Source organism: Ziziphus jujuba, chromosome 9 (genome assembly GCF_031755915.1).
Source record: "Ziziphus jujuba cultivar Dongzao chromosome 9, ASM3175591v1".
In the NCBI taxonomy this organism is placed as follows: Eukaryota; Viridiplantae; Streptophyta; class Magnoliopsida; order Rosales; family Rhamnaceae; genus Ziziphus; species Ziziphus jujuba.
This window is the reverse complement of record NC_083387.1, coordinates 9,665,130-9,689,757: the sequence shown is the minus strand read 5'-3', so window position 1 is coordinate 9,689,757 and position 24,628 is coordinate 9,665,130. Positions and strand designations below refer to the sequence as shown.

General features: G+C 32.5%; 3 protein-coding genes across 5 annotated transcripts; 2 read left to right on the top strand and 1 right to left on the bottom strand.

The window, feature by feature from the left end:
- LOC107426888 (uncharacterized) lies at positions 1–1,893 on the top strand. Its single transcript, XM_016037185.4, has 2 exons — positions 1–159; positions 692–1,893. The coding sequence occupies exons 1-2, from the start codon at positions 115–117 to the stop codon at positions 1,661–1,663; spliced, it is 1,017 nt and encodes a 338-aa protein (XP_015892671.3). The 5' UTR covers positions 1–114; the 3' UTR covers positions 1,664–1,893.
- A 141-nt stretch (positions 1,894–2,034) lies between these two features.
- LOC112492781 (uncharacterized) lies at positions 2,035–7,537 on the top strand. Of its 3 annotated transcripts, XR_009640746.1 has the most exons (7): positions 2,039–2,625; positions 2,914–3,026; positions 3,171–3,219; positions 3,709–3,866; positions 3,974–4,014; positions 6,634–6,724; positions 7,350–7,537. XR_009640746.1 is itself a non-coding variant. In XM_060820115.1 (6 exons), exons 2-6 carry the CDS (start codon positions 2,949–2,951, stop codon positions 6,635–6,637), a joined length of 330 nt encoding a protein of 109 aa, XP_060676098.1. In that variant the 5' UTR covers positions 2,039–2,625; positions 2,914–2,948; the 3' UTR covers positions 6,638–7,537. The 3 variants fall into 3 exon arrangements, 2 of the variants coding, with proteins under 2 accessions (XP_060676099.1, XP_060676098.1); XM_060820115.1 differs by having other exon boundaries at positions 6,634–7,537; XM_060820116.1 differs by lacking the exon at positions 3,709–3,866 and having other exon boundaries at positions 2,035–2,625; positions 3,915–4,014; positions 6,634–7,537.
- A 9,168-nt stretch (positions 7,538–16,705) lies between these two features.
- LOC107435613 (BURP domain-containing protein BNM2A) lies at positions 16,706–23,144 on the bottom strand. Its single transcript, XM_048480967.2, has 2 exons — positions 23,010–23,144; positions 16,706–17,587 (listed from the first exon to the last, which is right to left on the bottom strand). The coding sequence occupies exons 1-2, from the start codon at positions 23,142–23,144 to the stop codon at positions 16,715–16,717; spliced, it is 1,008 nt and encodes a 335-aa protein (XP_048336924.2). The 3' UTR covers positions 16,706–16,714.
- Between the last annotated feature and the right edge of the window lie 1,484 nt (positions 23,145–24,628).

Below are 24,628 nucleotides of genomic sequence, written 5' to 3'. Positions count from 1 at the left end.
ATAGCCCATGTGTGGTATGTGTATAAATACTGAGAACTAAGACAGCCTCTTCATCATTTAGCAACAAAGCACCTTAGCACTACGAGCTTTTCCAAATCCCAATTTGTCATCAAGATGAAAAGTTTCTTTGCGCTTCTAGCCTTCTCTTCACTTTTTCTGGTAAGCATCACAAGGTCATGTTTTTATTAATACAATGTCACTAGAACAAGTCTAATCTGTATATGATAAAAACACTTAGATATAAACATAAAAGTTATCATTAAAAATATTATTTGTGGCAAAGAAAAAGTTTTTGTCTCCAGCTAAGATTTGTGGCTAATAAAACATATTTATCACTAAAAGCTATAAAATTTGTTACTAGGCCTTGTGATGGTATTATGTGGTAAACTAGCTGCAAACAAATTTTCATAATATTGACTAATATGCCATTCAACTTGGAAAATTTTACTAGACATTTTTCTTAAGTTGATATTAATGATGAAAATACATATTTTCCTTTCTTCATGACCTTCTCATATTACTTCTTCTAGTAAGCATTTCTCTCATGCTACAAATCCAATTCCCTGAAAATAGCATGATGAAATGGGAAATGTATGATTTATGCATATACATTATGCTTTTGATTTTATTGAGAAAAAAAGATTAATGATTTGTTTACTTTGATCATTACTCTTATATATTTTTACTGCAGTTCTCAAGCACCATCACAGCAAGGAAAGAGCCTGTTGAATATGTGAAGACTGGTGTGGACCAAGTAGCCAAAGATCTTTACGTTGATCCGTCATCACATATTCTTCTATACCACGGAAACCAAAATGGAAAGGACGTAGCCAAAGATCAATCTGTTGATCCATCATCCATCATTCCCATATACCACGGAAATAAAAATGGTCTATCTATAGATCCATCATCCATTATTCCCATATATCACGAAAACCGAAATGGCCAATCAGTTGACCCATTGTCCCTTATTCCCATATACCTCGGAAAAAAAAATGGCCTTTCTATAGACGCATCATCCATTATTCCCATATACCATGGACAGAAAAATGGCTTTTCTGTAGATCCATCGTCCATTATTCCCATATATGGAAACCATAATGCCAAAGATCATTCTGTTGATCCATCTTCGTTGATTCCCATTTATCGCGGTAACCAAAATGGACAATCTGTCGATCCATCGTCCTTGATTCCCATTTATCGTGATAACCAAAATGGACAATCTGTTGATCCATTGTCCTTGGTTCTCCTTTACCGTGGTAACCAGCAAAATGGACAATCTATTGATCCATCATCCTTGATTCCCTTTTACCGTGGCAACCAAAATGGACAATTTGTTGATCCATCGTCCTTGATTCCCTTTTACCGTGGTAACCAAAATGGACAATCTGTCGATCCATCTTCCTTGATTCCCTTTTACCGTGGTAACCAAAATGGACAATCTGTCGATCCATCGTCCTTGATTCCCTTTTACCGTGGTAAACAGCAAAATGGACAATTTGTTGATCCATCATCCTTGATTCCCTTTTACCGTGGTAACCAAAATGGACAATCTGTTGATCCATCGTCCTTTATTCCCTTATACCGTGGTAACCAAAATGGTGACCAAAACTTTAAGGCCAATGAAGAAGGTGTTGCCAAAAGTGTTTCTACTGACCAGTAGAAGCAAATGATAAGGAAAATCAAACTTCAAAGGAAAATCCTATCACGAATACTCTATTGTTATAATAAAAAATAAAGGATCGTAGTTTGAAGTTTGTAAATGCCTTTATATGGCAAATTGTATTAGTCTATGACCTCGAATGATGCATCTTCCATGTTTGTACTGTTGTTGTCTTCATCGTCTATGTATGCTATTTTGTAGTTAAATAAACTTTTATGGCTTGTTTTATATCTGCATCCTTCTTCAATTTTACATGAATGGTTTGAAACTTAATTGTCAAGTTTATGAACCTTAACAATAAGCTAGAGTTTATGGTTGCAAAGTATTTTATGTTATATTTGGTGCTCTTTGTCGTATTAATTAATTTTTGAAAATTAATTAGTTATATATATATATATATTTTGATCAATATAATTTCCTAACTTGGATAAGTCGCATCACATCTGTGCATGAACATGAATCCAAATTTTAATAAAATTAAAACATTCTTATGTAAAAATGAAATGTTAACAAATTATACTACAATCGTTGTGGCTATTTGGTGGAAAAGCTTTCATTACAAAAAATCTGAGCAATTCCTACAAACTTTCAGTTGACACAAAAAAATTGCCATTGAATGGCCAGCACACTTTAACCGTATATTTGATGGCACCTTTCTTGTTGTCCCATCGTTTTTGACACAGAAAGGCCCCAATATGTATTGGTGTCAATTTTCTCCCCAATTTTTTGAACTCCATTGTGACAAGGATTTACAAGTTCTCACCGATACCTTTCATGCTGACAAGCTGATCACCAACATTCACCCAGAAAACTGCAACAATTTTTGTTTGAGTCCGAAATGACGTCGTTTAGTAATAATAATATGACAATCGCCAAATTTTTCCAATGTCCAGATCCCCATTTCACTTGCCCCTCCAATGAAGTTGTCGATGTCAAGTGCTTGGATCTCGATCGCTGTGATGGTAATCTGGTTAGCTGCTTATTATTATTATTTTAACAGAGTTTTTCATTTTGATTCAAAATGTTGACTTTAGCTAGACCTCGTTTTGTTTTGGAATTGGATTTTTTGGAATTTAAATTCGCTTTGGTTTGTTCGGTTCCATTTGCTGAGTTTGAATAGGGGCAGAGGCTCATTTCTCTTGGCGTGTTTATGTCTAAGATCTTTGGTGATTATTCAGTGTTCAAAGTAGTTTATTTACTTATTTATCTTCTGCTCTGGCCTCTAACGAGTCTGAGGTAATTGGGTCCAGGCGCATGGGATGGGAAATTTTGGGTGTGAAAGATAATGAGGAGTATCGGAGGTCCTTGTATGCTGAAATCACTAACAAGGCTTTGCCGTTTTGATGACGTTGGCACTCTTTTTGTACACAGGGCTAAACTTTTCTCACTCTTTTATTTTCATTTTATTTTTTATTTTGAGATTGTAGCTTCTTCGTTTTTTTTTTTTTTTTTTTTTTTTTTTGGGTAATGTAATTATATGCTAATTGTTTGTTTAATGTTTATGTAGCTACTGAAGGAACATTTTAGGCAAAAAGGAACTGGTATTTGGATTTCCAGTATGTGAGGCTCATACTATATTTTTATTTATCAATGTATCTTAGTTGGAAACATAAACTATCACGTTTGAATGTTTGCTTTTCATGCTTATATTAAGAATGTGATCTTGGCATGGTTAACACATGCAAATTTTGTTTGAGTTTCGAAGGTCCCTTCCTAGATATTCTAGATGGATAAAGTACTACTGCTTAGTTTCTAAATTATTGAGATATTACTTCTATCTTCTAGGACTTATCTTCGTTTTTAATTTTAGTGCCTGATGTGGTGCATGTTATATTAGAAACCAGAAGTGCTTTCTATTTTAGTGCTTTTTTGCAGTGATTGTAACTTTTACGAGTTCAATTTTCTGAGAAGGTTTATTTAACATCGAAAGAGATAATGGCAACTATATAATATGTGATTATGTTGAAATTGTAATACAAAAATATTGAAGTAATTATAGACCATAAGTGCTTTTTTGAACATTGTTCTCATGCTTGCGATGGTAGGACTGTGTTTACTGGATGCACATTATTCCAACACATGTGTGTCTCTTGGTTCTATATCATCATTAATCGAGTGGTGTTTGTCCATTCCAAATCATTCTTACATTGAGATACTGAGCCAAGACAATTTCCTCATCGGTTTAGGGAGGCGTGCAAATCAGGTATGTGGAAAATATTTTAAAATTGGAATTTTCTTTCACATTCTACAGGGCATTCCTTGATACCTGCTTCCTCATGGGTTTATATCATTAACTTTGGTCTTGCTAAGAAATATAGAGGTGCTTCAACTAGTCAACATATTCCTTACAGGTGAGTCCTCTTTTATGGTTGATATTGTATAATTTCCTTGCTACAGTAAGAGGTTTACAGGCTGAAAGCTGGTTGCTTTGCTATCTTTTTCCAAGATGATGCAGCCTATTCCTGTTCTTTTTGTTTGTTTTAATTATGATAATATGCATGCTGCAAATATATGACTAATGTGCCATCGTTTGTTTCTAATATATGACTAATGTACCATTGTTGGTTTCTTATGTGCATCATCTTTCAAATTATTCAATATATATCCCAGTAACATATCAAACCCTTTTCTGCTTACCGATTTGATATTTGAAAAAACAAGGTTAACAATCGTTTAAAAAGCTTCATACTTTGTATATGCGCTCTCATTAGTTTCTGAACTTGTCCCTGTGATAATGGCAAAAAATACCTAACAGGAGTTTAAATGATGGCTTGTTTTAGTATTTCGAGAATTTCCCTTTTTATGTTGTTCATTATCGAATCTCTTTTAATACCCATCTTGGCTTTTAGATCAGCTTTTTTTTTTTGTCTAGTTGAGTAAATTGAACTAGGACATATTGTTTATTAATGGCATAAGAAAAAGTATAAACTAGGTGGAGAATTCTATATGTAAGCCCTTTCTATGAGCTTGCTGTGTTTTTGGAAAATGGAATTGAATATGAGATCAAATCTGTTTAACACTCACTAACATTGACCGTACACAATCATATATTAACTATAAATATTTTAAATTGAGGTTCTGTATTTATTTGCATTGCCATTTGCTGTTCAGGACATTTGAAGATTGGTTGAAGGAGAAAGTAGGACAAGGAAAAAAAAAAATACTTGCAGCTCTGTTTCATGTTTTTTTATTTTTTATGTGGAACTTGGAGTTCCATACAAACCTTGTAGAGTGTCATTGAGATGTTTCTCAAACCTATCACCATTTTATGATATTTTCATTCTGGGTAGGCTACAAATGGTTAACAAGAGTTCTCTGTAATGGCCTATCAATATCGGTAATCTCTTTGCCTTCTATTTTGGTAATTTTTGGTTATATTTTGTGGTATTCCTAGTATTGGGGTATGGGGTTCTGTTGAAAGGGGCTTTTGTGCTAGTGTCTATCTTAAAACTCTATTCTTTGCTCTTTTTCCTTGGTTTACTTTGGTTTTCTTGCCATGGAATTTGAAATTATTAATTCGGAGCGATTTTTCAGTTATTTCAAAATAGTTTCCTGTTCTCTTTCTCTGAAAAATGGAGGGAAAAAAATTGTATTTAGTGGTTGAAAGTGGTGCTGAATTGACCTTGTTTTATGCAATTTCCTGTTTTTATAGCAAGCCCCTTTCTATGGGCTTGCTATGTTTTTGGAAAATGGAATTGAATATGAGATCAAATCTGTTTAACACTCACTAACATTGACCGTACACAATCATATATTAACTATAAATATTTTGAATCGAGGTTCTGTATTTATTTGCATAGCCATTTGCTATTCAGGACATTTGAAGATTGGTCGAAGGAGAAAGTAGGACAAGAAAAAAAATACTTGCAGCTCTGTTTCATGTTTTTTTAATTTTTTTATGAGGAACTTGGAGTTCCATACATACCTTGTAGAGTGTCATTGAGATGTTTCTCAAGCCTATCACCATTTTATGATATTTTCATTCTGGGTAGGCTACAAATGGTTAACAAGATTTCACTGTAATGGCCTATCAATATCGGTAATCTCTTTGCCTTCTATTTTGGTAATTTTTGGTTATATTTTGTGGTATTCCTAGTATTGGGGTATGGGGTTCTGTTGAACGGGGCTTTTGTGCTAGTGTCTATCTTAAAAATCTCTTCTTTGCTCTTTTTCCTTGGTTTACTTTTGTTTTCTTGCCATGGAATTTGAATTATTAATTCGGAAAGCTTTTTCAGTTATTTCAAAATAGTTTCCTGTTCTCTTTGAAAAATGGAGGGAAAAAAATTGTACTTAGTGGCTGAAAGTGGTGCTGAGTTTACCTTGTTTTTGGCAATTTCCTGTTTTTATGGAATGTGACTCCCCCTTCTTATGTGCGGCTTGTCTCTTAATAATTTGGCAATTTTAAGATCAAGAGAAAAGTATCTTTGTACTTCAGCCAATGAGAACACTGCAGACCTAAGGAAAAATTGAAGTTTCTATGCTGTTATGTTATATATCTGTGTGTTTTAAATATTACTGACGTATACTGGTATTTAGCAGAGGTTTAGTACTTCTTTTTATTGCTATAAATATCCAGTGCATAATCAATTTCTTGGTTGTTTTAGGCACAATTAAGGATTTTTTTAAGTAGTATCATTTCCTTTAAGCTGCTAATAGAACATGGCTAGTGAATGCATCCACTGATACCCTCTTGTATCTGAATCTGGCACCCATAATCAAAAAAGGATTTGAGACTTTGTCAAGAATGGCTTAGATGCTTTCTATAGGTTTTCAAGGCCTCACACCGTTATAGGCACAATAAAGTATTTTGTTTGGTAGTATGATTTCCTTTATGCTGCTGATAGTGGATCTTGTTTAATTTAGGTTTATATTTGTTACTTTCATTTTTTCTTCTCAATTTATATAGTGGACTCACCTTACTTTTTTGTACGAGAAGGCATTGAGAATGGTCTCAGTTTCTCTCCTTGCAGTTGAGAAGTTGTAAGATTTTTCTCCATTATTTTTCACGGGGGTTCTTGAGGTGATGTCTCAAATAAATCAGCCAATTTTGGAATTGCAAAAGTATCATTCTTACATATTCTTTCTTGTACTTTTCACTAGTTGCTGCCCTTTTTATGAATATTTACTTTGTTGGTTTAAATCAGTTGTAGGACATTGATATAGACGAGATAGCTTTTCTTATTTCGAGCACTGTGATATTTGGATTATAAAAGCATGGAAAGTTTGTTATAGCTTTTCCTACTCCAAGCATTGTGATACTTTGGATTATAAAAGCATGGAAAGTTTGTTATCTGTCTAACAATAAGGGCCATTAAGTGAGTTTTGTGCTTGACTTGAGATAGATAGTTCAGATTGTAACTGGTCTTTATCTGCATGTTGCATTACGGGTTAACAAGCCATATCTTCCATTGGCATCAGGGAAATATTCGGTTTGAGCTGGCATCAGATAGCATCTTCCTTCTCTATTATGGTATTAGATGCAACTTTTAATGCAAGTGTCTTAAATTATTTTTCACTTTTTTTAAAAAAAAAAAAAAATTATTTTTGGTGGTATTTAACTGTTTAACTTCATGTATGTTGCATGCAAGAATATAATCTTGTCTGTTTGTTTTGCCTCTTAATATTATCAGAAGGGGTTTCATAAATTGGGATCGCTTGAAACTGAAGCTCGTTTGTTTATTTGCAGGATCTAGAACAAGCTTTTTGCGAAGTTTGGCTCTATTTGAGGGCAAGCACCATGTAGTTTTTTTTTTATATATTTTTTCTCTCTTTGTTTAAGCTTATTGTATATAGTGCACCATTACACTACATGTTGGAATTTTAATGTAAATGATATTTGGTGAATAAAACATCATTGATTTTATTTAAATTCTAAAATAATCAATTAATGGGATCCAATAAAAAATAATATTTTATCAAATAATAATTAATAGATAGAATATTATGAGTTACAACTAGAGTGGGATGATGTGGGATTGAACATCTAATAGCTTGTCAGCTTCTTTTACATCCATCCACACTGGTTGTCATATATGTTGGGGATTTCAAGTTTAAGTTTAATCCATTAATCTTGATAATTTGGAATATTGTCATGAGAGATTGTTGTATCTTAAGAGATTGTTGTATCTTAAGAGACGATGGCCATAAAATCATGAACATCTGAATGGGGCAAATTCGTTCTAAAGAGATAAAATTTAAAATTTGTCTCTATCTATTACTGGTTTTTCTATAAACTTTACTTTCATTATTATTACCATTATTTTTATATTTGCATAATACTTGAATAAAAATCGCATTTGCATCCATAGTATTAGTTGGTTTAATACATATTTTTCTAGTATACATTAACTTTTCTAACACTATAATTTCAAAAAAAGAAAAAAAAAGAAAAAAGAAAAAAAAGAATTAATAAAGCTAGGTTTTATTATGAAATCGGAAAGTGGAAATTGTTTGCGTTAAATGCATGTCACATTCTAGAGAATATGCAATTTTTTTTCTTTTTTTCTTATCCTTTTCGTCTTTTTTGTTTTTCTCTTTTTGTGAATTGTTATCCTTATCGCATACCAGATCCCCTATGTTCTCATCATTCTCACTAAACTAAGTTATGAAATTCATACTTTTGTTCCATTCTTTTAAAATATTAGGTACTATTTTCTTTTGTTTGTTTTCATTGAACATTTTTGTATATTTTGTTTGTACATTAGTGGACCTTTAAGCTTGGTTTTAGTGTTACCTAAATTTAATCGCTATATTTGAAGAACAAGTTATATTTAAATTAATACAAATTATCATTAGATTGATTAATATTTAAGTATTTTAAAATTGAATTGGTCCCAAATTAGCTCTATGAATACATGTATTCGTTATTGTCTTTATGTCTACTTCAATAAGAACAAATTAAGACTGCTTGATTGATTTTAATTTGTAGCATTTGTTAAAAGATAGGATATATCTTCCTCCTATCAAAAAATACTTGTCTCTTTAGAATCACTCACATCCTTCGATCCTTGGCTTGTTTATTAATTGTTGGAATCAGGTTAGATCCATGCTAATCACGACTAATTTTAATTTTTGGTAGAAATAAATAACTTAAAATACAATTAGAAAATATGAAATCCAATTTGTAAATTAGAAAATAATCAAAAATGAAATTTATATACCACATATTTTATTTATATGATATTGGTACGGCTTGGACAAGTAGAGATCAAAGATACTAAAAATGAAAGTTGAAAAGCTACTAAAATTATTTTTTCATCATGGTTGAAGAAAAAACTTTTGTTGGAACTGTTTTAGTTCTTTGAAAAACAATGTAAATTCATAATATGTTTAAATTTATTTCAAAATGTTCCTCCATAACTATCTCAAAATTTAACTAGAATTCAATTTAAAATTATAAATAATTATTTCATACATTGTATTACATAATTATACATTGAAATTTTACGGTAATATATATTTTTTAAAAATATAGATATTTGACGTCACAATATATTCATTAAAAAGTTTAAAAACAAATGCCAAAAGTAATATGGTTTTTGTTAGAATATGATTGATCAAAATAATATTGAAAACATTTACTCAAGAAAGATAGTAATAGTAAAAACTACTTAAAAAAGAATTAAAATATATATTTATATATATAATTAAAGCCAAATTATTTGCAGCTCAATTTCTCTTAACTAAAACAAAAAATATGTAACTAATAAGTATTATAATTGCAGACAAAGGTATATCTTTTGTGTCAATTACAAATATATTTTTATTATTATAAATTACAGACAAGTGTTACCGCGCCAACAAATTGTAAAAGGTATTCAACGTGTCTTTAGAAAATAAAAATAAAGAAAGGCAGCCTCACGCGTGTGAAAGGAGTGCCAGAACATCGTAAATGGGTAAACCCCGAAAATCCTTTCAGATACCACAAACCCATCTATTGAAGTCCCATCCACCAATCTTTGTAGAAAGTCTGATAGAACCTTTCTTAAAACTATGGACAGCCCAAACTATTAGCAAATAAAACACATTCGAAATTTTTTTTCCATATCATCAATACAACCTCCAACTACAATTCCACTATCAAAATCCACCACAATAACTATAACCTCAACATAAAATCAGTATTACCAGGATCCAGTTGCATCAACAACCATGACTAATGTATACATAGTATATTAAGGAAACATTGAAAAATTTAAACAGATACAAGTTAGAATAAATACTACGATAAGTAAAAGATCAAGGTCCGCTGATGTATAGAATATAACAGATACGATGATACATGAGGAATGCTATCTACTAACTTTTTGAATCTAGGAAAATATATCAGTTGTCATTATTTTATAATAATATATTTTATGATTTAGTTTGATACCATTTACTATGATGATTAGTATCTCATTATTTTTTTGTTTTAAATAAGTTCCCTTATACCTAAGTGTTAGTAGGCATTGGCCATTTGAGGGCAAGCTTGATGTTTTTTTTTTTGTTTGTTGCTGTGTTGGAGAAGATCTTCATTCTGTAATTTTTTCTTGTAATATTTCTAGTATTATTCTTTATATATGTGTAATTTTTGTTTCTAAATTAAACCTTAGTACGCTTTGAATACTGCTGCTGTTGTATTATTATTTATTTGTTTCTATGTTTGTTCCCTCTGTTACTTTATTATTGAAGTATTGTCTCTTACGAAACATTTATAGTAATGTGGGAGGAATAAAGTGATTCAGTTTTTTAAAATGTGTTTTCCATGTAGAAATTTTTGGAGCAAACTAATCCTTAGGGAAGATGCTGCCAGATTTTTTATAGGAATGTCAGATGAGACCCTTTGATCAGGGCTAGCGTAGGATTTTGGTTGGGAACTCTAGGAAAAACCTGACATAAAAAGTGGTTATATTTAGATTCAAAGGATCCAAAATAGGAAGGAGAGACCTATGGCATTTTTTGAAATGCTTGAATCAGGTTAAAATTTTGGTGACCAAAAAAATCGCACCTCACCAAGTAATTGTCCAATTCAGGCATGTCCAGCAGGCCGTTAAGATTTTTGGCAGAAATGTTTGTTGGGTCATGTCTAATCTAGCAGTGGTGGCCATGAAAACTAATGGTGTTCATAATGGGAGAAATTTGAACAAGAATTGCCAGCTACACAATAAATGTGTGTAATTCGGCTAACATTGGAAATCCTTCCGTTTTTAGGTGCTTTCATGAATCAATCACCCTAAAAATTTGATAGCCTGATGGAAATATCATGGGCAACAAGATGGCTAGGCAAGTGTGGCTTGCCAACGTGAAAAGGGGGGTGTCTTTGGTTTTAGGGTTATTTTGGATATTTTCAAATTTTATTAGCCCTAGGCATGTGTCCCTATACATATATATATATATACACACACTCAAGGTTCACTAAAGATAAAAATGGTATTGGTTTTGAACTCTGATAAAATATAAGCTTAAATTTTATAGATTTTTAAATTTTAAACCATAACTCAAAATTAGATAATACTATCTATATGTAGACCTGGCAATTTGGATCATGATACGGCGACACGACTAGAAAACGACACGGAATAAATGGGTTTGGGTTTATTATAAATGAGTTCGGGTAATAATCGGGTCAACCCGTTTAACACGATTATTAATCGTGTCATTTTTGGGTTAACCTGTTTAACTCTAAATTGACCCGTTAAGACCCATTTATTAAACGTGTCAGTTTCAACCCGACACGATTATACACCTATTACAACCCATTTAAATTTAATTTTAAATTAATATTTTATCACTAATATAATATTTAATAACTAAAAAATATTATAAATTAAAAATTTTATAAAAATAATTTTCTATTACTAATTTTTTAAAAACAAAAAATACATCTTTAATAAAACAAAAACATAAAAATAAATAAAAAATAAATAAAATTTTCGGGTTAATAGGTTAATTTTCGGGTTAACGGGTTAATAGGTTAGTTTTCGGGTTAATAGGTCAATTTTAGGTTAACAGGTTAATAGATCAACATGACCCGTTAAAATAATCGTGTTAAACGGGTCGTGTCGTGTTGACCTGTTTATAAACAGGTCGGGTTAGTGTTTTAGGTACCTGACACGATTAATAAATGGGTCGTGTTCGGGTTAGGCATTTTTGACACGATTATTAAATGGGTTGACACGAACACGACCCACCAACACGAATTGCCAGGTATATCTATATATAAACCCATGTCGGGGAGCTTTATACAATGATTCAGCTAAATAAAAAACTTGACTATACAAAAAGTCACACCCAGAACCAATTTACACTCCAGTTCATCAAATCCGGTCAAAATTGTATAATTTTGGCTATTTTCTAAAACAGGTTGTTACAGTAAGAATTTGAAATTTTGAAAATTAAGAGTGTGGGTTGGGGTGCAGGGATTGGACAAATATTTTTACACTAAGTCGGGGTTGGGGCAGAGTGGGGGAGTATAGACCTCATTCTGTAACTTGCTGCATTTACATATGAGTATATTTTTTTTGTTTGGTTTGAAAAACAATATGAAAATACTAACAAATTTTAAATATATTAATTGTAATAAATTAAACATTTTTAGAAAATTATATTTTAAAAATAAAATAAAATAATCAAATATGAAATGGGGCAGCAAATAGGGATCCCTATTCCAATCCAAAGAATTCTCGCCTCCATCCCAGCGCCTTAACAAAGGGAGCCATGAAACGGAGATCTAGGAAGACCACCCAACCCTGTCTCGTTGTCATGACATGCCCTTAGGACCCCACTTTGGTCCGCGCATGTGCTAGTCGCTTCTCTATTTTGTTTGAGAGGCAGTACTATAAAGATGGCACACTGCTCGGGTCCCCTGTAAATCCTGAAATAGTTGCCTAAATGCATTTATTGACAGGAAAAAATATTGATCATGTCCAAATATACAATCTCTGACCCAAAAAAAAAGTCTAAATATACAACCATTTTGCAATTTAATTTAATCTCTAGAAAATTATCCAATTTACATTTTAAAAACAGAGTGGGATTAATTTAAAAATGACCCTCTACTTCTCAATGTTTAACATTTACCAGAACTACAATCGTTTAATCACATGCATAGAAATGTTTTTGTCAGGACACTTTTGGCCCAAAAATAAAAAAATAAAAAATAAAAAACCATAATGACTAATAAGGTATTGTATGAGATTAGATGATATACCTTTTTCTTGATCGTAAGCCTATTCATGATTGTGATTAAATATCATAATTTATCAAATATTAATTATAGATAATAATTAATTAATAACGTCGGATTTTTAAGTATTATGACCAATTAATCTGATCAAGTAGTTGCCTTTGGGAAGGGAGAAAAATCAGGACCACTTCAAATTTTGACAAATGACAAAAATTGTAACACCCTGTCCCGAACCATGTCGGAATTTTTGCACGTTGACCGAGGTTGACCTTTGACCGTTGACCAGAGGTTAAAAGTTGACTTTTTGACCCGGTTGGAATTCTAGATTGACTGAGGTACCGTTACGAAGTACACATTGGCACGCGTTCATAGACTAGTAGCACGTCGAAAACGGAGCTACGGTTTGAAAGTTATGAGCAAAACAAATTGGGGTCCAAACTGTCCAAGGGGTGCTGGAGTTGACTTTTTGTTCATGCAAGGTTGAGCTTTGACTCATGCATGGTTGTGAAGTTCTCGTCGATACGAGTCCGTAGACTAGCGGCACGTCCGATTTGGACATGTGGTTTGAAAGTTATGGACCTGTAGAGTTTTTCAAATACCGTATTATTTTAATATTATTTTTACACGCATAACGATGTGCAACGTGTGACTTAATGAAGGTGACCATGTGTCACCATAGTGAGGTGCCACGTGTCAACCATGTGTAATACCAAATTATTTTAATTATTATTTTAAATAATAATATTATTATTTAATTATTTTTATTTTATTTCTTTTTCTTTTCCTTTTTCTTTTCTTTTTCTTTTTCTTTTTCTTTTCTTTTCCCCACGTGGGAAAACACCGTTTCTTTTTTTTTTTTTTCTCTTTTTCTTTTTCTTTTTTCCTATTCTTCCTTCTCTTCCCCGAGCCATCAAAACGCAGAAATTTTTTCTCCCTCCCGTCGTCTCTCTCTCTCCCGTGTTTAACTTTTCTGGCCACCCATACAGTACACGCGCCGGCGAGCTCACTAGCCAAATTTGGCTGCCGGCCGGCCGGCGACGCGCCCAGATCGGGCCGGCGAAGTCGCGGCGGCCGGTTATGTTTTTCCTGCGATTTCGCGGTATTCCGGCCAGTCCAGTCCGAATTAAACCTTCTCTCCCCCTATTTTGGGTCCTCTGAGTCCAAATATGGCCTCCAATCTCAAAAATTTGAAGCGGTTTGCGAGATACGAGGAATTGAAAACCGATCGAAACTTTCCGGCCAAATTCCGGCCACCTCCGGCGGAATTGGGGTCGATGGAGACCGGATTTGTAATCCTCGTCGCTCAAGCTTCGATTCGGTATATTATTCGACCATTTTGGTTAATGTTTGTGTTTGACCCCCCGGGTACCGGATATTATTTACCCGATTAAAATATTAATTTATTTGACTGTCAGTGAATTTTGTTCTAGGAGCACGGGTGAGTCATGGAATTGATCCCATAGTGGATCGTGGTTTAATTGCGTGTTCTAGGTGAGTGACCCACCTTCAAATTAATTTTGGGAATTTAAATTTGTGATTATTGTGTGTGGTCTAAATATTTGGAATTTAATTTCTATGCGCCAAATATTTATTTGATTTATTGTGGAATCATTGGTGAATTTATTCGATTTATGAAAATGTGCATTTTATAAATTTATGCCATGTGAAATTATTTTATGGTTTTGAGGATTTTGAAATTTGTGTGGTTTTAATATTAAATCGGGCACGATTTAATTTTCAAATATTTCAAGGAAAATATTTGCTCATGTTGGTGATTTCAATTTTTATAAAATATGCCCATGGAATATTGTGAGATTTAATTATTATATTTCGAGAATTATTTATGCTTGGGAAAATGTGAATATTTGAAATGGTGGATTTGGGAGTTGGTGGATTTGAAAATCATGGAATTTATGGTGTTGATTATAGAGAAATTGTGGAGAATTTCCGGGTTCAAGCGGATGGACTATACCCGCTGTGTTTATGCAAAATGTGAAATTTGTTATATAATTTAAATTTGTGAATTTTATGATTTTTTTTAGATGCACCGTGCACGTACTGGTGTTCTGATTATATGTAATATGGATATTGTGCACACGGATATGATTAGCGCATAGGTGGGTGTGAGTAGCGCGCAAGTGATATTATGAGGGTGTCCTGTGGTTGCCATCGGATGAGGGTGGCCACCCCTCCATGGCTGGGACACTAGGTTAGCAGCGGCGCAGTGGGACGCCACGCGACCGTATGCCGGTTTCTTTCTATAACCTCCTGTCTGACAGTACCTCGGGACGCTGGGTACTGTTGGCGCCACTGGTATATAGTGGGTGCATCAAATGATTTTCAGAACTGGGTTTTAAAAATAAAATGTTTTAAAGCTGTATTGGAATTTAAAACATAATTATTACTGTTCCTGGTATTTATCTGATGTCTTGGTTTTCGGGGAATACGAATAAAGGGTTTTGTGAAAAGGTTTTAAAAGGAGAACTTTTCCAACTGAGAGACTTGTAAGGGTTTTGAGAGAAATTATTATTTCCAATTAATTATTATGTATATACTTATTACCGTGGTATTATATTGTATAGTAGATAGGGTCACTCACTGAGATAATTAGCATCTCACACTCTTAAATTCCGTTCCCCTAGGTCCAGGTTGGAGACGTTGATTGTTCGGGGCGAGCCCAACGTCTCAGTTTGTTGCCGAAGGTTCAAGAAGTTGTTCTTCCCTTTTCCCTCTCGAACTTGTATTGCTTCTTTATCTGTCATTTTATAAATTCCACATTTGTTGTATAATGCTCTGTATACTGTATTGGACGTGTAGTTGTTCTTTATGCACTGGGTTGCTGCTGTTGTTTTATTTTGAAGTGCTGCAATTTGTGGAACAATTTGTAGTTTGCGGGAGGAATAAGGGGATGATTATAGAAGTGTGTTTTCAGTGCAGATAATTTTTGGTTAGTCCTACCCTTAAGGGAGGTGCTGCCGGATTTTCCATTGGAAGGTTCAGTGGTATTTCCCTGGGATCAGGGCTTGTATAGGGTTCCGGGGAGGAATTCTGGACGGGTCCTGACAAAAATGGTGGATTGGGATTTCAAAATAGCCAAATTAATTTTCCCCAATTTGATTTTTTGATTTTTTTTTTTCCATTTTTGCAATTTAAAAATTCCTTCCATTAAAAATTTTCCCCCAGTTAAATAATGTTGGAATTCTTTTTCCTATTTTTCCGTGTAAAAATTTCTATTTGTTTAAATTTTTTCTCAAATTTAATCTTTTAATTTTTCAACATTTAACACCTAAAAATAATTTTTCCCTAGTGTAATGTTTTTTTCTCGATATGATAAATTTTCAATTTTGATTTGGCTAATTTAAAATCCCAATCAACCATTTTTTTAAACTTGTCAAAATTTGAATAAAATGACTTAGAAAGTCCAAAGATTACTTTTTTTTTTCTTTTTTTTTTTCTCTTTGTGAATAATCTAATGTCAAAGTCATTTTTTTTTTTGGCTTAAAAAAATGAAAATGTCCCCGTAATTTATCAAGGATTTAAAATAATTCTTTTACTTAATGCAGCCCAAAGTTTCTTTATTATATATATGATTAATTTTGCACATAATTCATATGAAGTTAAGACCAAGCATTAAGCGTTCCCACATACATAATATTCAAAATACATAAAATGACATTGATACATATATATGTATATGCATATATAAATATTATGGTACGAACGGTCTGCATGTAAATCTTTAATATTGACGACGGTTTATGAAAAAATTGTTGTCAATATTATTTTCGTATAATAGTATTAACGATAATTTTTTCGATAATATAGATCCACATGCGGACAGTCTACACCATAAACGGCCTTTATATATATATATATATATATAGCTAGTATGAAACCCAAATCAAACTAGTTGGGGAAATCAAATGGCAAATCGGAGTTCCCCTCTTAACTCCGAGGAGTAGAAGCATTTGGTTGGATGGTGACCAATCAGATGTGTCCATGTGGCAAACAGCAACACCCTCGACTCTGTCTCCATTCTCACCACCTACACTAACCTTGAAAAGCCTGGCAGCTTCTTGGCTATGGCAATAAAACACTGCATAAGGGTAAGGCAGGATATGGCATGCCACCAGCTTTTTGGACTTAGACAACTCTTCGGATACTTCAAGGAAAGTATAGTTCTGTACTACCGGATTTCTGATATGCTCGATGGTTTCAACTTTGTAATGGTTTTCCTTTCCTAAAATGGCACGTACGGAATCAAGCATGGATTCAAAAGAGGTAGCACACAACTTTGTCTCTCCCTTGGTGTGTTTAAGTTCACAGATCTTGAGCGTCTTCTCGGTTAGATTGGCTTCGGGAGACCCTTCTGAGAAGGAGAAGAGTTGAAGAAGATATGGCAATTTGTTTGAAGAGAAAGGGATGAGATCGGCCTCTTGTCTCGGCAAGAAGCGAGGTAAAGTAGAAATATTGATGCTGGGAAAGTCTATAGGCATTGTTTTGCCAACATGTAAATCGTCCAGGGTGAAAAAACCTCTTTTTGAAGCTTTCATATGGTCGATTTGGGACAGTCCATTAAAGGGCATATGATGATGGTTTTTTAAATTTGCTTCGTCAATAATAGCGGCACCGCCAAAATCTCCTTCTTCTTGTGGAATATTAATAAAATTTTTGTTCCATTTCCTCCCTTCACCAGAAAATTCTTGTGGATGATCATGGGGTTGTGTTATTTCCCTGGTACTATTTCCATGGTGGCCCTGACAAATCAAAATCTTTGAAATCAGGTTATATCTACATATATAGAGACCCGCTATAAAGAGCATGTGGGCAATTTTTTTTTATAAAGACTGTAAATTACATTAAAAAAAAAAGGAAAAAGAGAAAAAGAAAAAAGAAGCAATCTCTTGGTTTGTTGCCACACCCTTTGAAACATAATTATGTCATGGTTAATTAACTAATTTATAAGGCTATATATAAAACTTACAGTTAAGAAATGAAACTAAATTAAATTAAGGACATATTTATAGAAAGAGAGCATTCATTTTAAGTAGTAAACAAAAATTACCATAAAGAAGAAAAGGAAGAAGATGATAAGGACTGATGGAGCACATGCTCCTGGAACCATCTTTCTTTCTAAAACGTTCTTATTGAGAATGATTAATGTTGTTTCTGGATGAGGAGAGGAGAAAGGGGGAAACCAAAGTGGCTTTATAGAAGCCTCAGTCACGCAGACAATAAAATAAATAAATAAATAAAATTGCCGGAGGAAACTGGCTTTGCTATTGTCTCACTCATGATATTGGATGCCATATTTGGGAAAGTGATTTTTCTTTTTTTAATTTTTTTTTCTGTGTTTGAGTAAAGGTCAAAATTGTGGACATGGGAGAAACTGCCACTTACAACCTACCAAAGTAGGTAGGAAATGGTTCCTCAAAAGAGTGTCATTCTAAATTCCAACAAAAACTTATTTTATATATTTTACTAAAAACAAATTTCCAAAAGAAAAATTAAAAACACAAAGTAATTTAATTATTTGTAAACTATCCTAATTTTTCTTTAGTAAGCAAACACTAAAAAAAATAATTTTTGGAAAATTGATTCTAAACTAATTCTTGGAAAATTGATTTTCAGAAAATTTGTTTCCGCTTTCCGTTCCTTTAAAATTTTGATATTTCCAAACAAAGCTTTGCATTGGGCGTATTTAAATATCTATAGCATTATTTGGCATCAAATAAATTATTCACTGTTAATACTGACAAACTGATGCGAAAAACAAAAAACAAAAAACCGATGTGGACATTATTTTTATAATATTTTATATTTACTTGTTCTCACCAGGGAGATGGCGTATTAATCTCATTCTGGGCTTATAAAGAAAATCCTTAGCCGCGATAAGAAAATTCCAAGGCCATAACCGCATATATTTTTGTGCGCAATCAAACAGAACGATATGTGTTTCATGCAGTACAATCAAGTTGTTTTCGAAACAATTATTTTTCTATTCAGCTTTGTTTAATGATAATTATTGATGAAGGTTTGTAGCATTTTAAACAAAAGCCCAAAAAGTATATCATATAAGTGGGTATCTAATTTCTTCAAGAAAAGTGACAATTTTCTCTTCTTTAAATATTCATTTAAAGATTTAAAAAAAAAAAAATGTGCCAATCAGATTTCTACCTATGTAGGAAAGTTGTAACTTGGTGCCATTTTGAATTCAGAACTAATTTTAATATTTTTTAAAATATAAATTTGCTCTTAATTTATTATTCAAAACTAAAGTTAATTATTTCAAAGTTCTAATTATAAAACAAGAGAAAAACCAATTTTTTTAAAAACTCTAATTTATGGGAAATTAAATCCTGGATGTTAGTTTCTCTCTAAAAATTGATACTTCTCAAGCAAGCTCTTAGGGAAATTACAAGGTGAGGATTATTTGATTTGGGGTCTCAATTCTAGTATAAGTTAAGGGGCTGTTAAAAAAAAAAAATTTAACATTTAATATCCCTGTTACCAAAACCATCAAATTTTAACACTTATCGTTAAAAAATGTTCACTGCTACTCACATGACTAAGATATAGATTTTTTTGGATTTTTCTTCTAAATTTTGGAATTATTCTGAAAGAAAAATAACTATAAAATACAGAAAATAAAACACACCGCTCTGCTCCTTCTTCTTCTCCGTTTTCTTCTTCTTTCTTCTTCTCCATTGAATCCATGCTCTCACACAAACGGTGAAAACAAACAAACGCATAGACATTATCTATACAAACTAACATAGAAACAGAGGAACTAATACTACTGAAACTGCTGAAATGCTTATACACAAAACCCAGAATGCTAATTTCTTCTTTGTATGTTAATTAAATGCTTTGATTAAACATGGGACTTTCAAGCAAAATTCAATATATAGACTTCAGATTTTGTTTTCACAGTAAGCTATTGAGCAAAGCAAAGTTCTTGCTCTGATAGCGTAACAAATTAAAAATTAAAAAAAAATTATAAAGTTCCTTAGAAAGCGAAGCCTTTCAAGTGCTCAGACTCGCAAGGAACAAACTTTTAGCACTGTTTTTGCTCTCTTTCACCATGTTTAATAGCAAACTTTGTGAATCTTCACCAAAAATTCTGAAGGATACAGAATTTCTATATTGAAAAAAAAAAAAAAAGAAAAAAAGAAAAAAGGCTGAGATTAGACATATTCTCACCGACCTTCATCGCCAACCTCTCGATCCTTTTTTCTACGGCCACATCAAGCGACGACAAAGTAGCCTATGAAAACTTTATTAACTTGCATAACATATACTAGTATTTGACATAACATTTGTTTGTAGCTTGTGCTCACAAGATCTTGTCTGTGTATCACTAGTATGAACATTCTTTAGCAGCATTAATAGTGCAACTGAATAAGTTTGTGTGTTAGCATTACTTTTGAATTTTGCTCAAGTAAATCCAGAAGCAAACGGGAATTCTGCTTCTTTGAAAGTTACATTTCGAGCAATATAGACACCCTGCCTGTTTTATCCAAACATTCGTATCCTTGGTGACTTTCACTGTAGCCTACGAAAACAAACTTTGAAGTGTGAAACTCAAAATTGTTTCTATCATAAGGTCTGTAAAGGGAAAACAAGCACACCCAAAGACCTTTAGAAAATCATAATTTGGTTTTTTCTTATGTCTTCCATTAGCAATTTAAACCATTTTGCTAAGGACTTGGGCTATAATATGTAGTCTTCAATACCAAGGAAACTGACAAACTTTCCAAGGATGTTTACTCTAAGCAAGTAATTTATGTAACTTGTTTTGACCTCTGGATGAGATAGCTTTGTGCGTTCTTGCTACGTTGTAATTAATCAATGTATTTTGTGTTTAATGGTGATGTATTTTTAAGAGTAGCTGTCATATATTTTTTTTCCCGCTTCTCTCTGGCCAAGACCTAAAAATGGTAGTACACATGGAGACAATACGTTTAGGGTCGTAAATAGGATGATCAGCTAAGCTTAGCTTGATTTTAGCTTACTCGAACTATACTTGTTAAAAAAAAAAAAAAAAAAAAAGGAGCCAAGTTTGAACAAGAAATAAAGCTCCCAAGCCGATCTTGAACGATAAATTAAACTCATGAGTAGTTTATGAGTAGCTCGAATTTATCATTTATATGTATTAATTAAAAATTATATTATGAATTTAAGCGTATTTATAATGCATAAAAATATTTTTTATATTTAAATTTATAAACTTTTAAAAATTAAATTAACTTATAATAAAATTAATAGAATAATTGAAATTTATTAACTATTAATGTTAAATTTTTTTAAAAAAATAAATATTCAAGTTTTTAAATTTTTATAATGAACAAGCCGAATCGAGCTAAACGCAAGCTTTTCATGAACGAACTGAGCTAAGCGGAGCTTGAGCAAGTAATTTTGAAATTTGTGAGCTTGAGCAGAGCTTGAACATTCTTAAAATCATGCGAGCCAAGCTTGAGAATGTCAATCTTCAACTCGACTCAACTCATTTACATCCTTAAATCTGGTAACCTAAAAATGTTTTATATCATTACCATTAACAAATATTTGAAGTAATATAAATTATTTATTTTATTTTTTTTTTTGTTAATAAAACATCATCAAAAAAGATAGAAATAAGTGTTAAGACCATCTCCAATGAGTCTGTGGATTGTTATCTCTGTGGCATAGAGACTGAAAGGGTTTCTGATCTATCTAGTATAGATTTCTACTTATATACATTTAACCTAAAAATCATTCTCCAATGGTTATGTCTATATTTCAATTTAGTTAATAATGTGGATATATGGTGTTTCTTAAAATAAATACTAATTTATTTATCTAATTTTTCCCTTTGAAAATATCTTGATAAAAAATATTTTGATCACTCATACTATTTGACAAACCTTCTAAAATAAACAATCTCTTTAATAGTGTTGTTATTTTTTACCATAGCAGCTTGATAGAGTAGATAAACAAAGTCATTTGAAAGTTTTTAATGATGATTCATTTTCTAATATCTTAAACTTTTAGAAGAAATGGTAATTCAACGTGGTATTAGAATAAGCAATGTAAAAGCTTTTGAGTTCATAAGTCAATAATCCAACCAAAATAAAAAAATAAAAACACATGTAACATCCCACATCGGTTGGAAAGGGAAACGAAGTATGACTTATAAGCGTGTGGATACCTTTCCCTTCAAGAGGCCTTTTCCTGTGACCCACCGTTGTAATGGGGTCGGGAAGAGCAAAACTGTGCGGGCCGGGCCCAAAGCGGACAATATCTTGATGCGGGTGGTCTGGGCTGTTATAGTGGTATCAGAGCCGGACCCGGATCGGTGTGCCAGCGAAGACGCTGGGCCCTAAGGAGGGTGGATTGTAATATCCCACATCGGTTGAAAAGGGGAACGAAGCATGGCTTATAAGGGTGTGGATATCTTTCCCTTCAAGAAGCCTTTTCTTGTGACCCACCGTTGTAATGGGGTCGGGAAGAGCAAAACCGTGCGGGCCGGGTCCAAAGCGGACAATATCTTGATGTGGGTGGTCTGGGCTGTTACACACATGTAAGGTGTAATACCCCGACTTGGAAAAACGATCCGAATTTGAACTTTTGACTAAGTTTGACCAGGATTCACCGTTGTTAACTAAGTGGGTCCCATGGTTAATTTTTAAGTGTGAAAGGAATTTCCCATCAACCCGAGTCCATAGACTAGTAATACGCCAAAATCAAAGCTGATATTGAAAAGTTATAATCATAACAAATTGCAGTTTAAACTAATTGGCGAGCCAGAGGTTGACTTTTTAGTTGTATGGATTTTGATCTTGACTTATATACTATGTGATATGAGTTCGTAGACTACCGGTACTCTTAAATTAGATCTACGATTGAAAGACGTAGATCTGTAAAGTTGTGTTAATTTTTTTAAGAGTGAATTTACTAGGTAGTTTTGTTAAAGGCATATACAGGGATTTTGAGAAATATTCCAAGGTACACCACATGTCACCAACCCACAAGTGCCACATGGCACTCCTTTTCCTTCTTTCTTTTTTTCTCTCCTCCCTTCCCCCCCCCCCCCCTTCCTCCTCCTCCTCCTCCTCCTCCTCCTCCTCCTCCTCCATGGATGGGTCTCTCTCTCTCTCTCTCTCTCGGCTTCGATCGATTTGGTCACCAAAAACTTACATGCACCAACCGGAGAGAAGCCCAACTTACAATAACATCGACAGTCGAGTTTAACATCTCTAAATGAGCTAGCAAAGCCGGCAATAGCCGTTTCCCTTTTCCTGTGATTCTACCATTTTTTGGCAAATCTAGCATGATCTTATACCCTATCCCCCCTGTTTTGGACCTCTGATCCCAATTATGGTCTCCATTTTTTCAAATTCCAAGTCATTTGAGAAATACATTGATTTGAAGTTTGGCTAAAACTTTTCAACCATTTTCTAGCCACTAATGACGAGTTTGGATCATTTAACTAAGCATCCTAAACCCTTTCTTTACAAGCTTTTATTTGGTATATGGTTTGCTAATTATGGTTGGGTATTTAAAATTTTACTATTTCTGAGCTAATTTAGAAATTGCTACAAAAATTGGACTATGTTGGAAGTTTCTCCTAAGAAAAATTATCGTATATAGGTTCACAATGGGTAATAGAAGTTAATGAAATGTTCAATTTCATAAAATTAAGCGTAATTAGAAGAAATCCCAGATTTCAGGTACTAGGTTAATCAGAGTTACTACATATCCGGACTCCTTTAAAGTCCAACATTGAGAACCCAAAGTAGTGAGAGTGAGTTTTAAAATGTTTAGTATATTCTAATATCGTTGAAAAATGTATGTGTTATTTATTTAAATATTTTTTGTATATATTAGCATTCAGTGGGATTTGCAGTGAATTTTGCAGTGATGGACAATGTCATTAGAGTGAGTAACATATATATATATATATGTATATTTTTTTTTTCTAATTTTTAGTTTGGAGTTAAATAAATATTCGTGTGTGTATATATATATATATATATGAAGAAATATATATGTTATTGAAGACGGTTTTTTCAAAAATGTCGTCGATACCCATGATTAGCATGCATACTGTCCCCACCATAGCATACCCTTATATATATATATATAGTTATTATTAAAAATTGAATTTAAAGTGGCTATTTAAAAAATTATGATTAGTTGGGTAATTTATAAAATTCCAAAAAAGGGGTTTAGATGCTTCTGTTATTTAAAAATAGTTTTATTAGTTCATTTATTATTTTAATTGCGAAATCGTTTATCTTAAATTTTAGCTTTGATAAATGATTATTTTATTAAAATATATTCACATATATTTATATATTTATATGTGTGGATAAAGATGAATAGGTGCATATGAGTTTGTAAAGCTAATTGTTCTTAATTATTGATTTATTTAAGTATTTAGTTATTTATCTATCTATTTATTTAGTTGTCCATGCTGATTTAAAAGAATTAAAAATTAAAAATACTTAATATTAAATGATATTACCTAGTATACTTCCCTAAAATTATGTTATGGAGTTTTATAAATGTTTATATATTTATTTATTTATTTAATTTCACATATATTTATATATTTATACGTGTGAGTATAAATGAGTACATGCATATGATTTTGTAAAGCTAATTGTTCTTAATTATTGATTTATTTAAGTATCTAGTTATTTATTTATCTATTTATTTAGTTGTGCATGCTAATCTAAAAAAATTAAAAGTTGTAAAAAATTATTTAATATTAAAATGATATTACCGTAGTATACTTCCTTAAAATTATGTTA

Coding starts and splice junctions, on each gene's coding strand:
- LOC107435613 (XM_048480967.2), bottom strand. CDS start 23,144: ATGCTAGATTTGCCAAAAAATGGTAGAATCACAGGAAAAGGGAAACGG. Junction 17,588..23,009: donor CTTCTCTCCGGTTGGTGCAT/GTAAGTTTTTGG, acceptor TTGATTTGTCAG/GGCCACCATGGAAATAGTAC.
- LOC107426888 (XM_016037185.4), top strand. CDS start 115: ATGAAAAGTTTCTTTGCGCTTCTAGCCTTCTCTTCACTTTTTCTG. Junction 160..691: donor CCTTCTCTTCACTTTTTCTG/GTAAGCATCACA, acceptor TTTTTACTGCAG/TTCTCAAGCACCATCACAGC.
- LOC112492781 (XM_060820115.1), top strand. CDS start 2,949: ATGAGGAGTATCGGAGGTCCTTGTATGCTGAAATCACTAACAAGGCTT. Junction 3,027..3,170: donor ATGACGTTGGCACTCTTTTT/GTACACAGGGCT, acceptor ATGTTTATGTAG/CTACTGAAGGAACATTTTAG. Junction 3,867..3,973: donor TAGGGAGGCGTGCAAATCAG/GTATGTGGAAAA, acceptor GGTCTTGCTAAG/AAATATAGAGGTGCTTCAAC.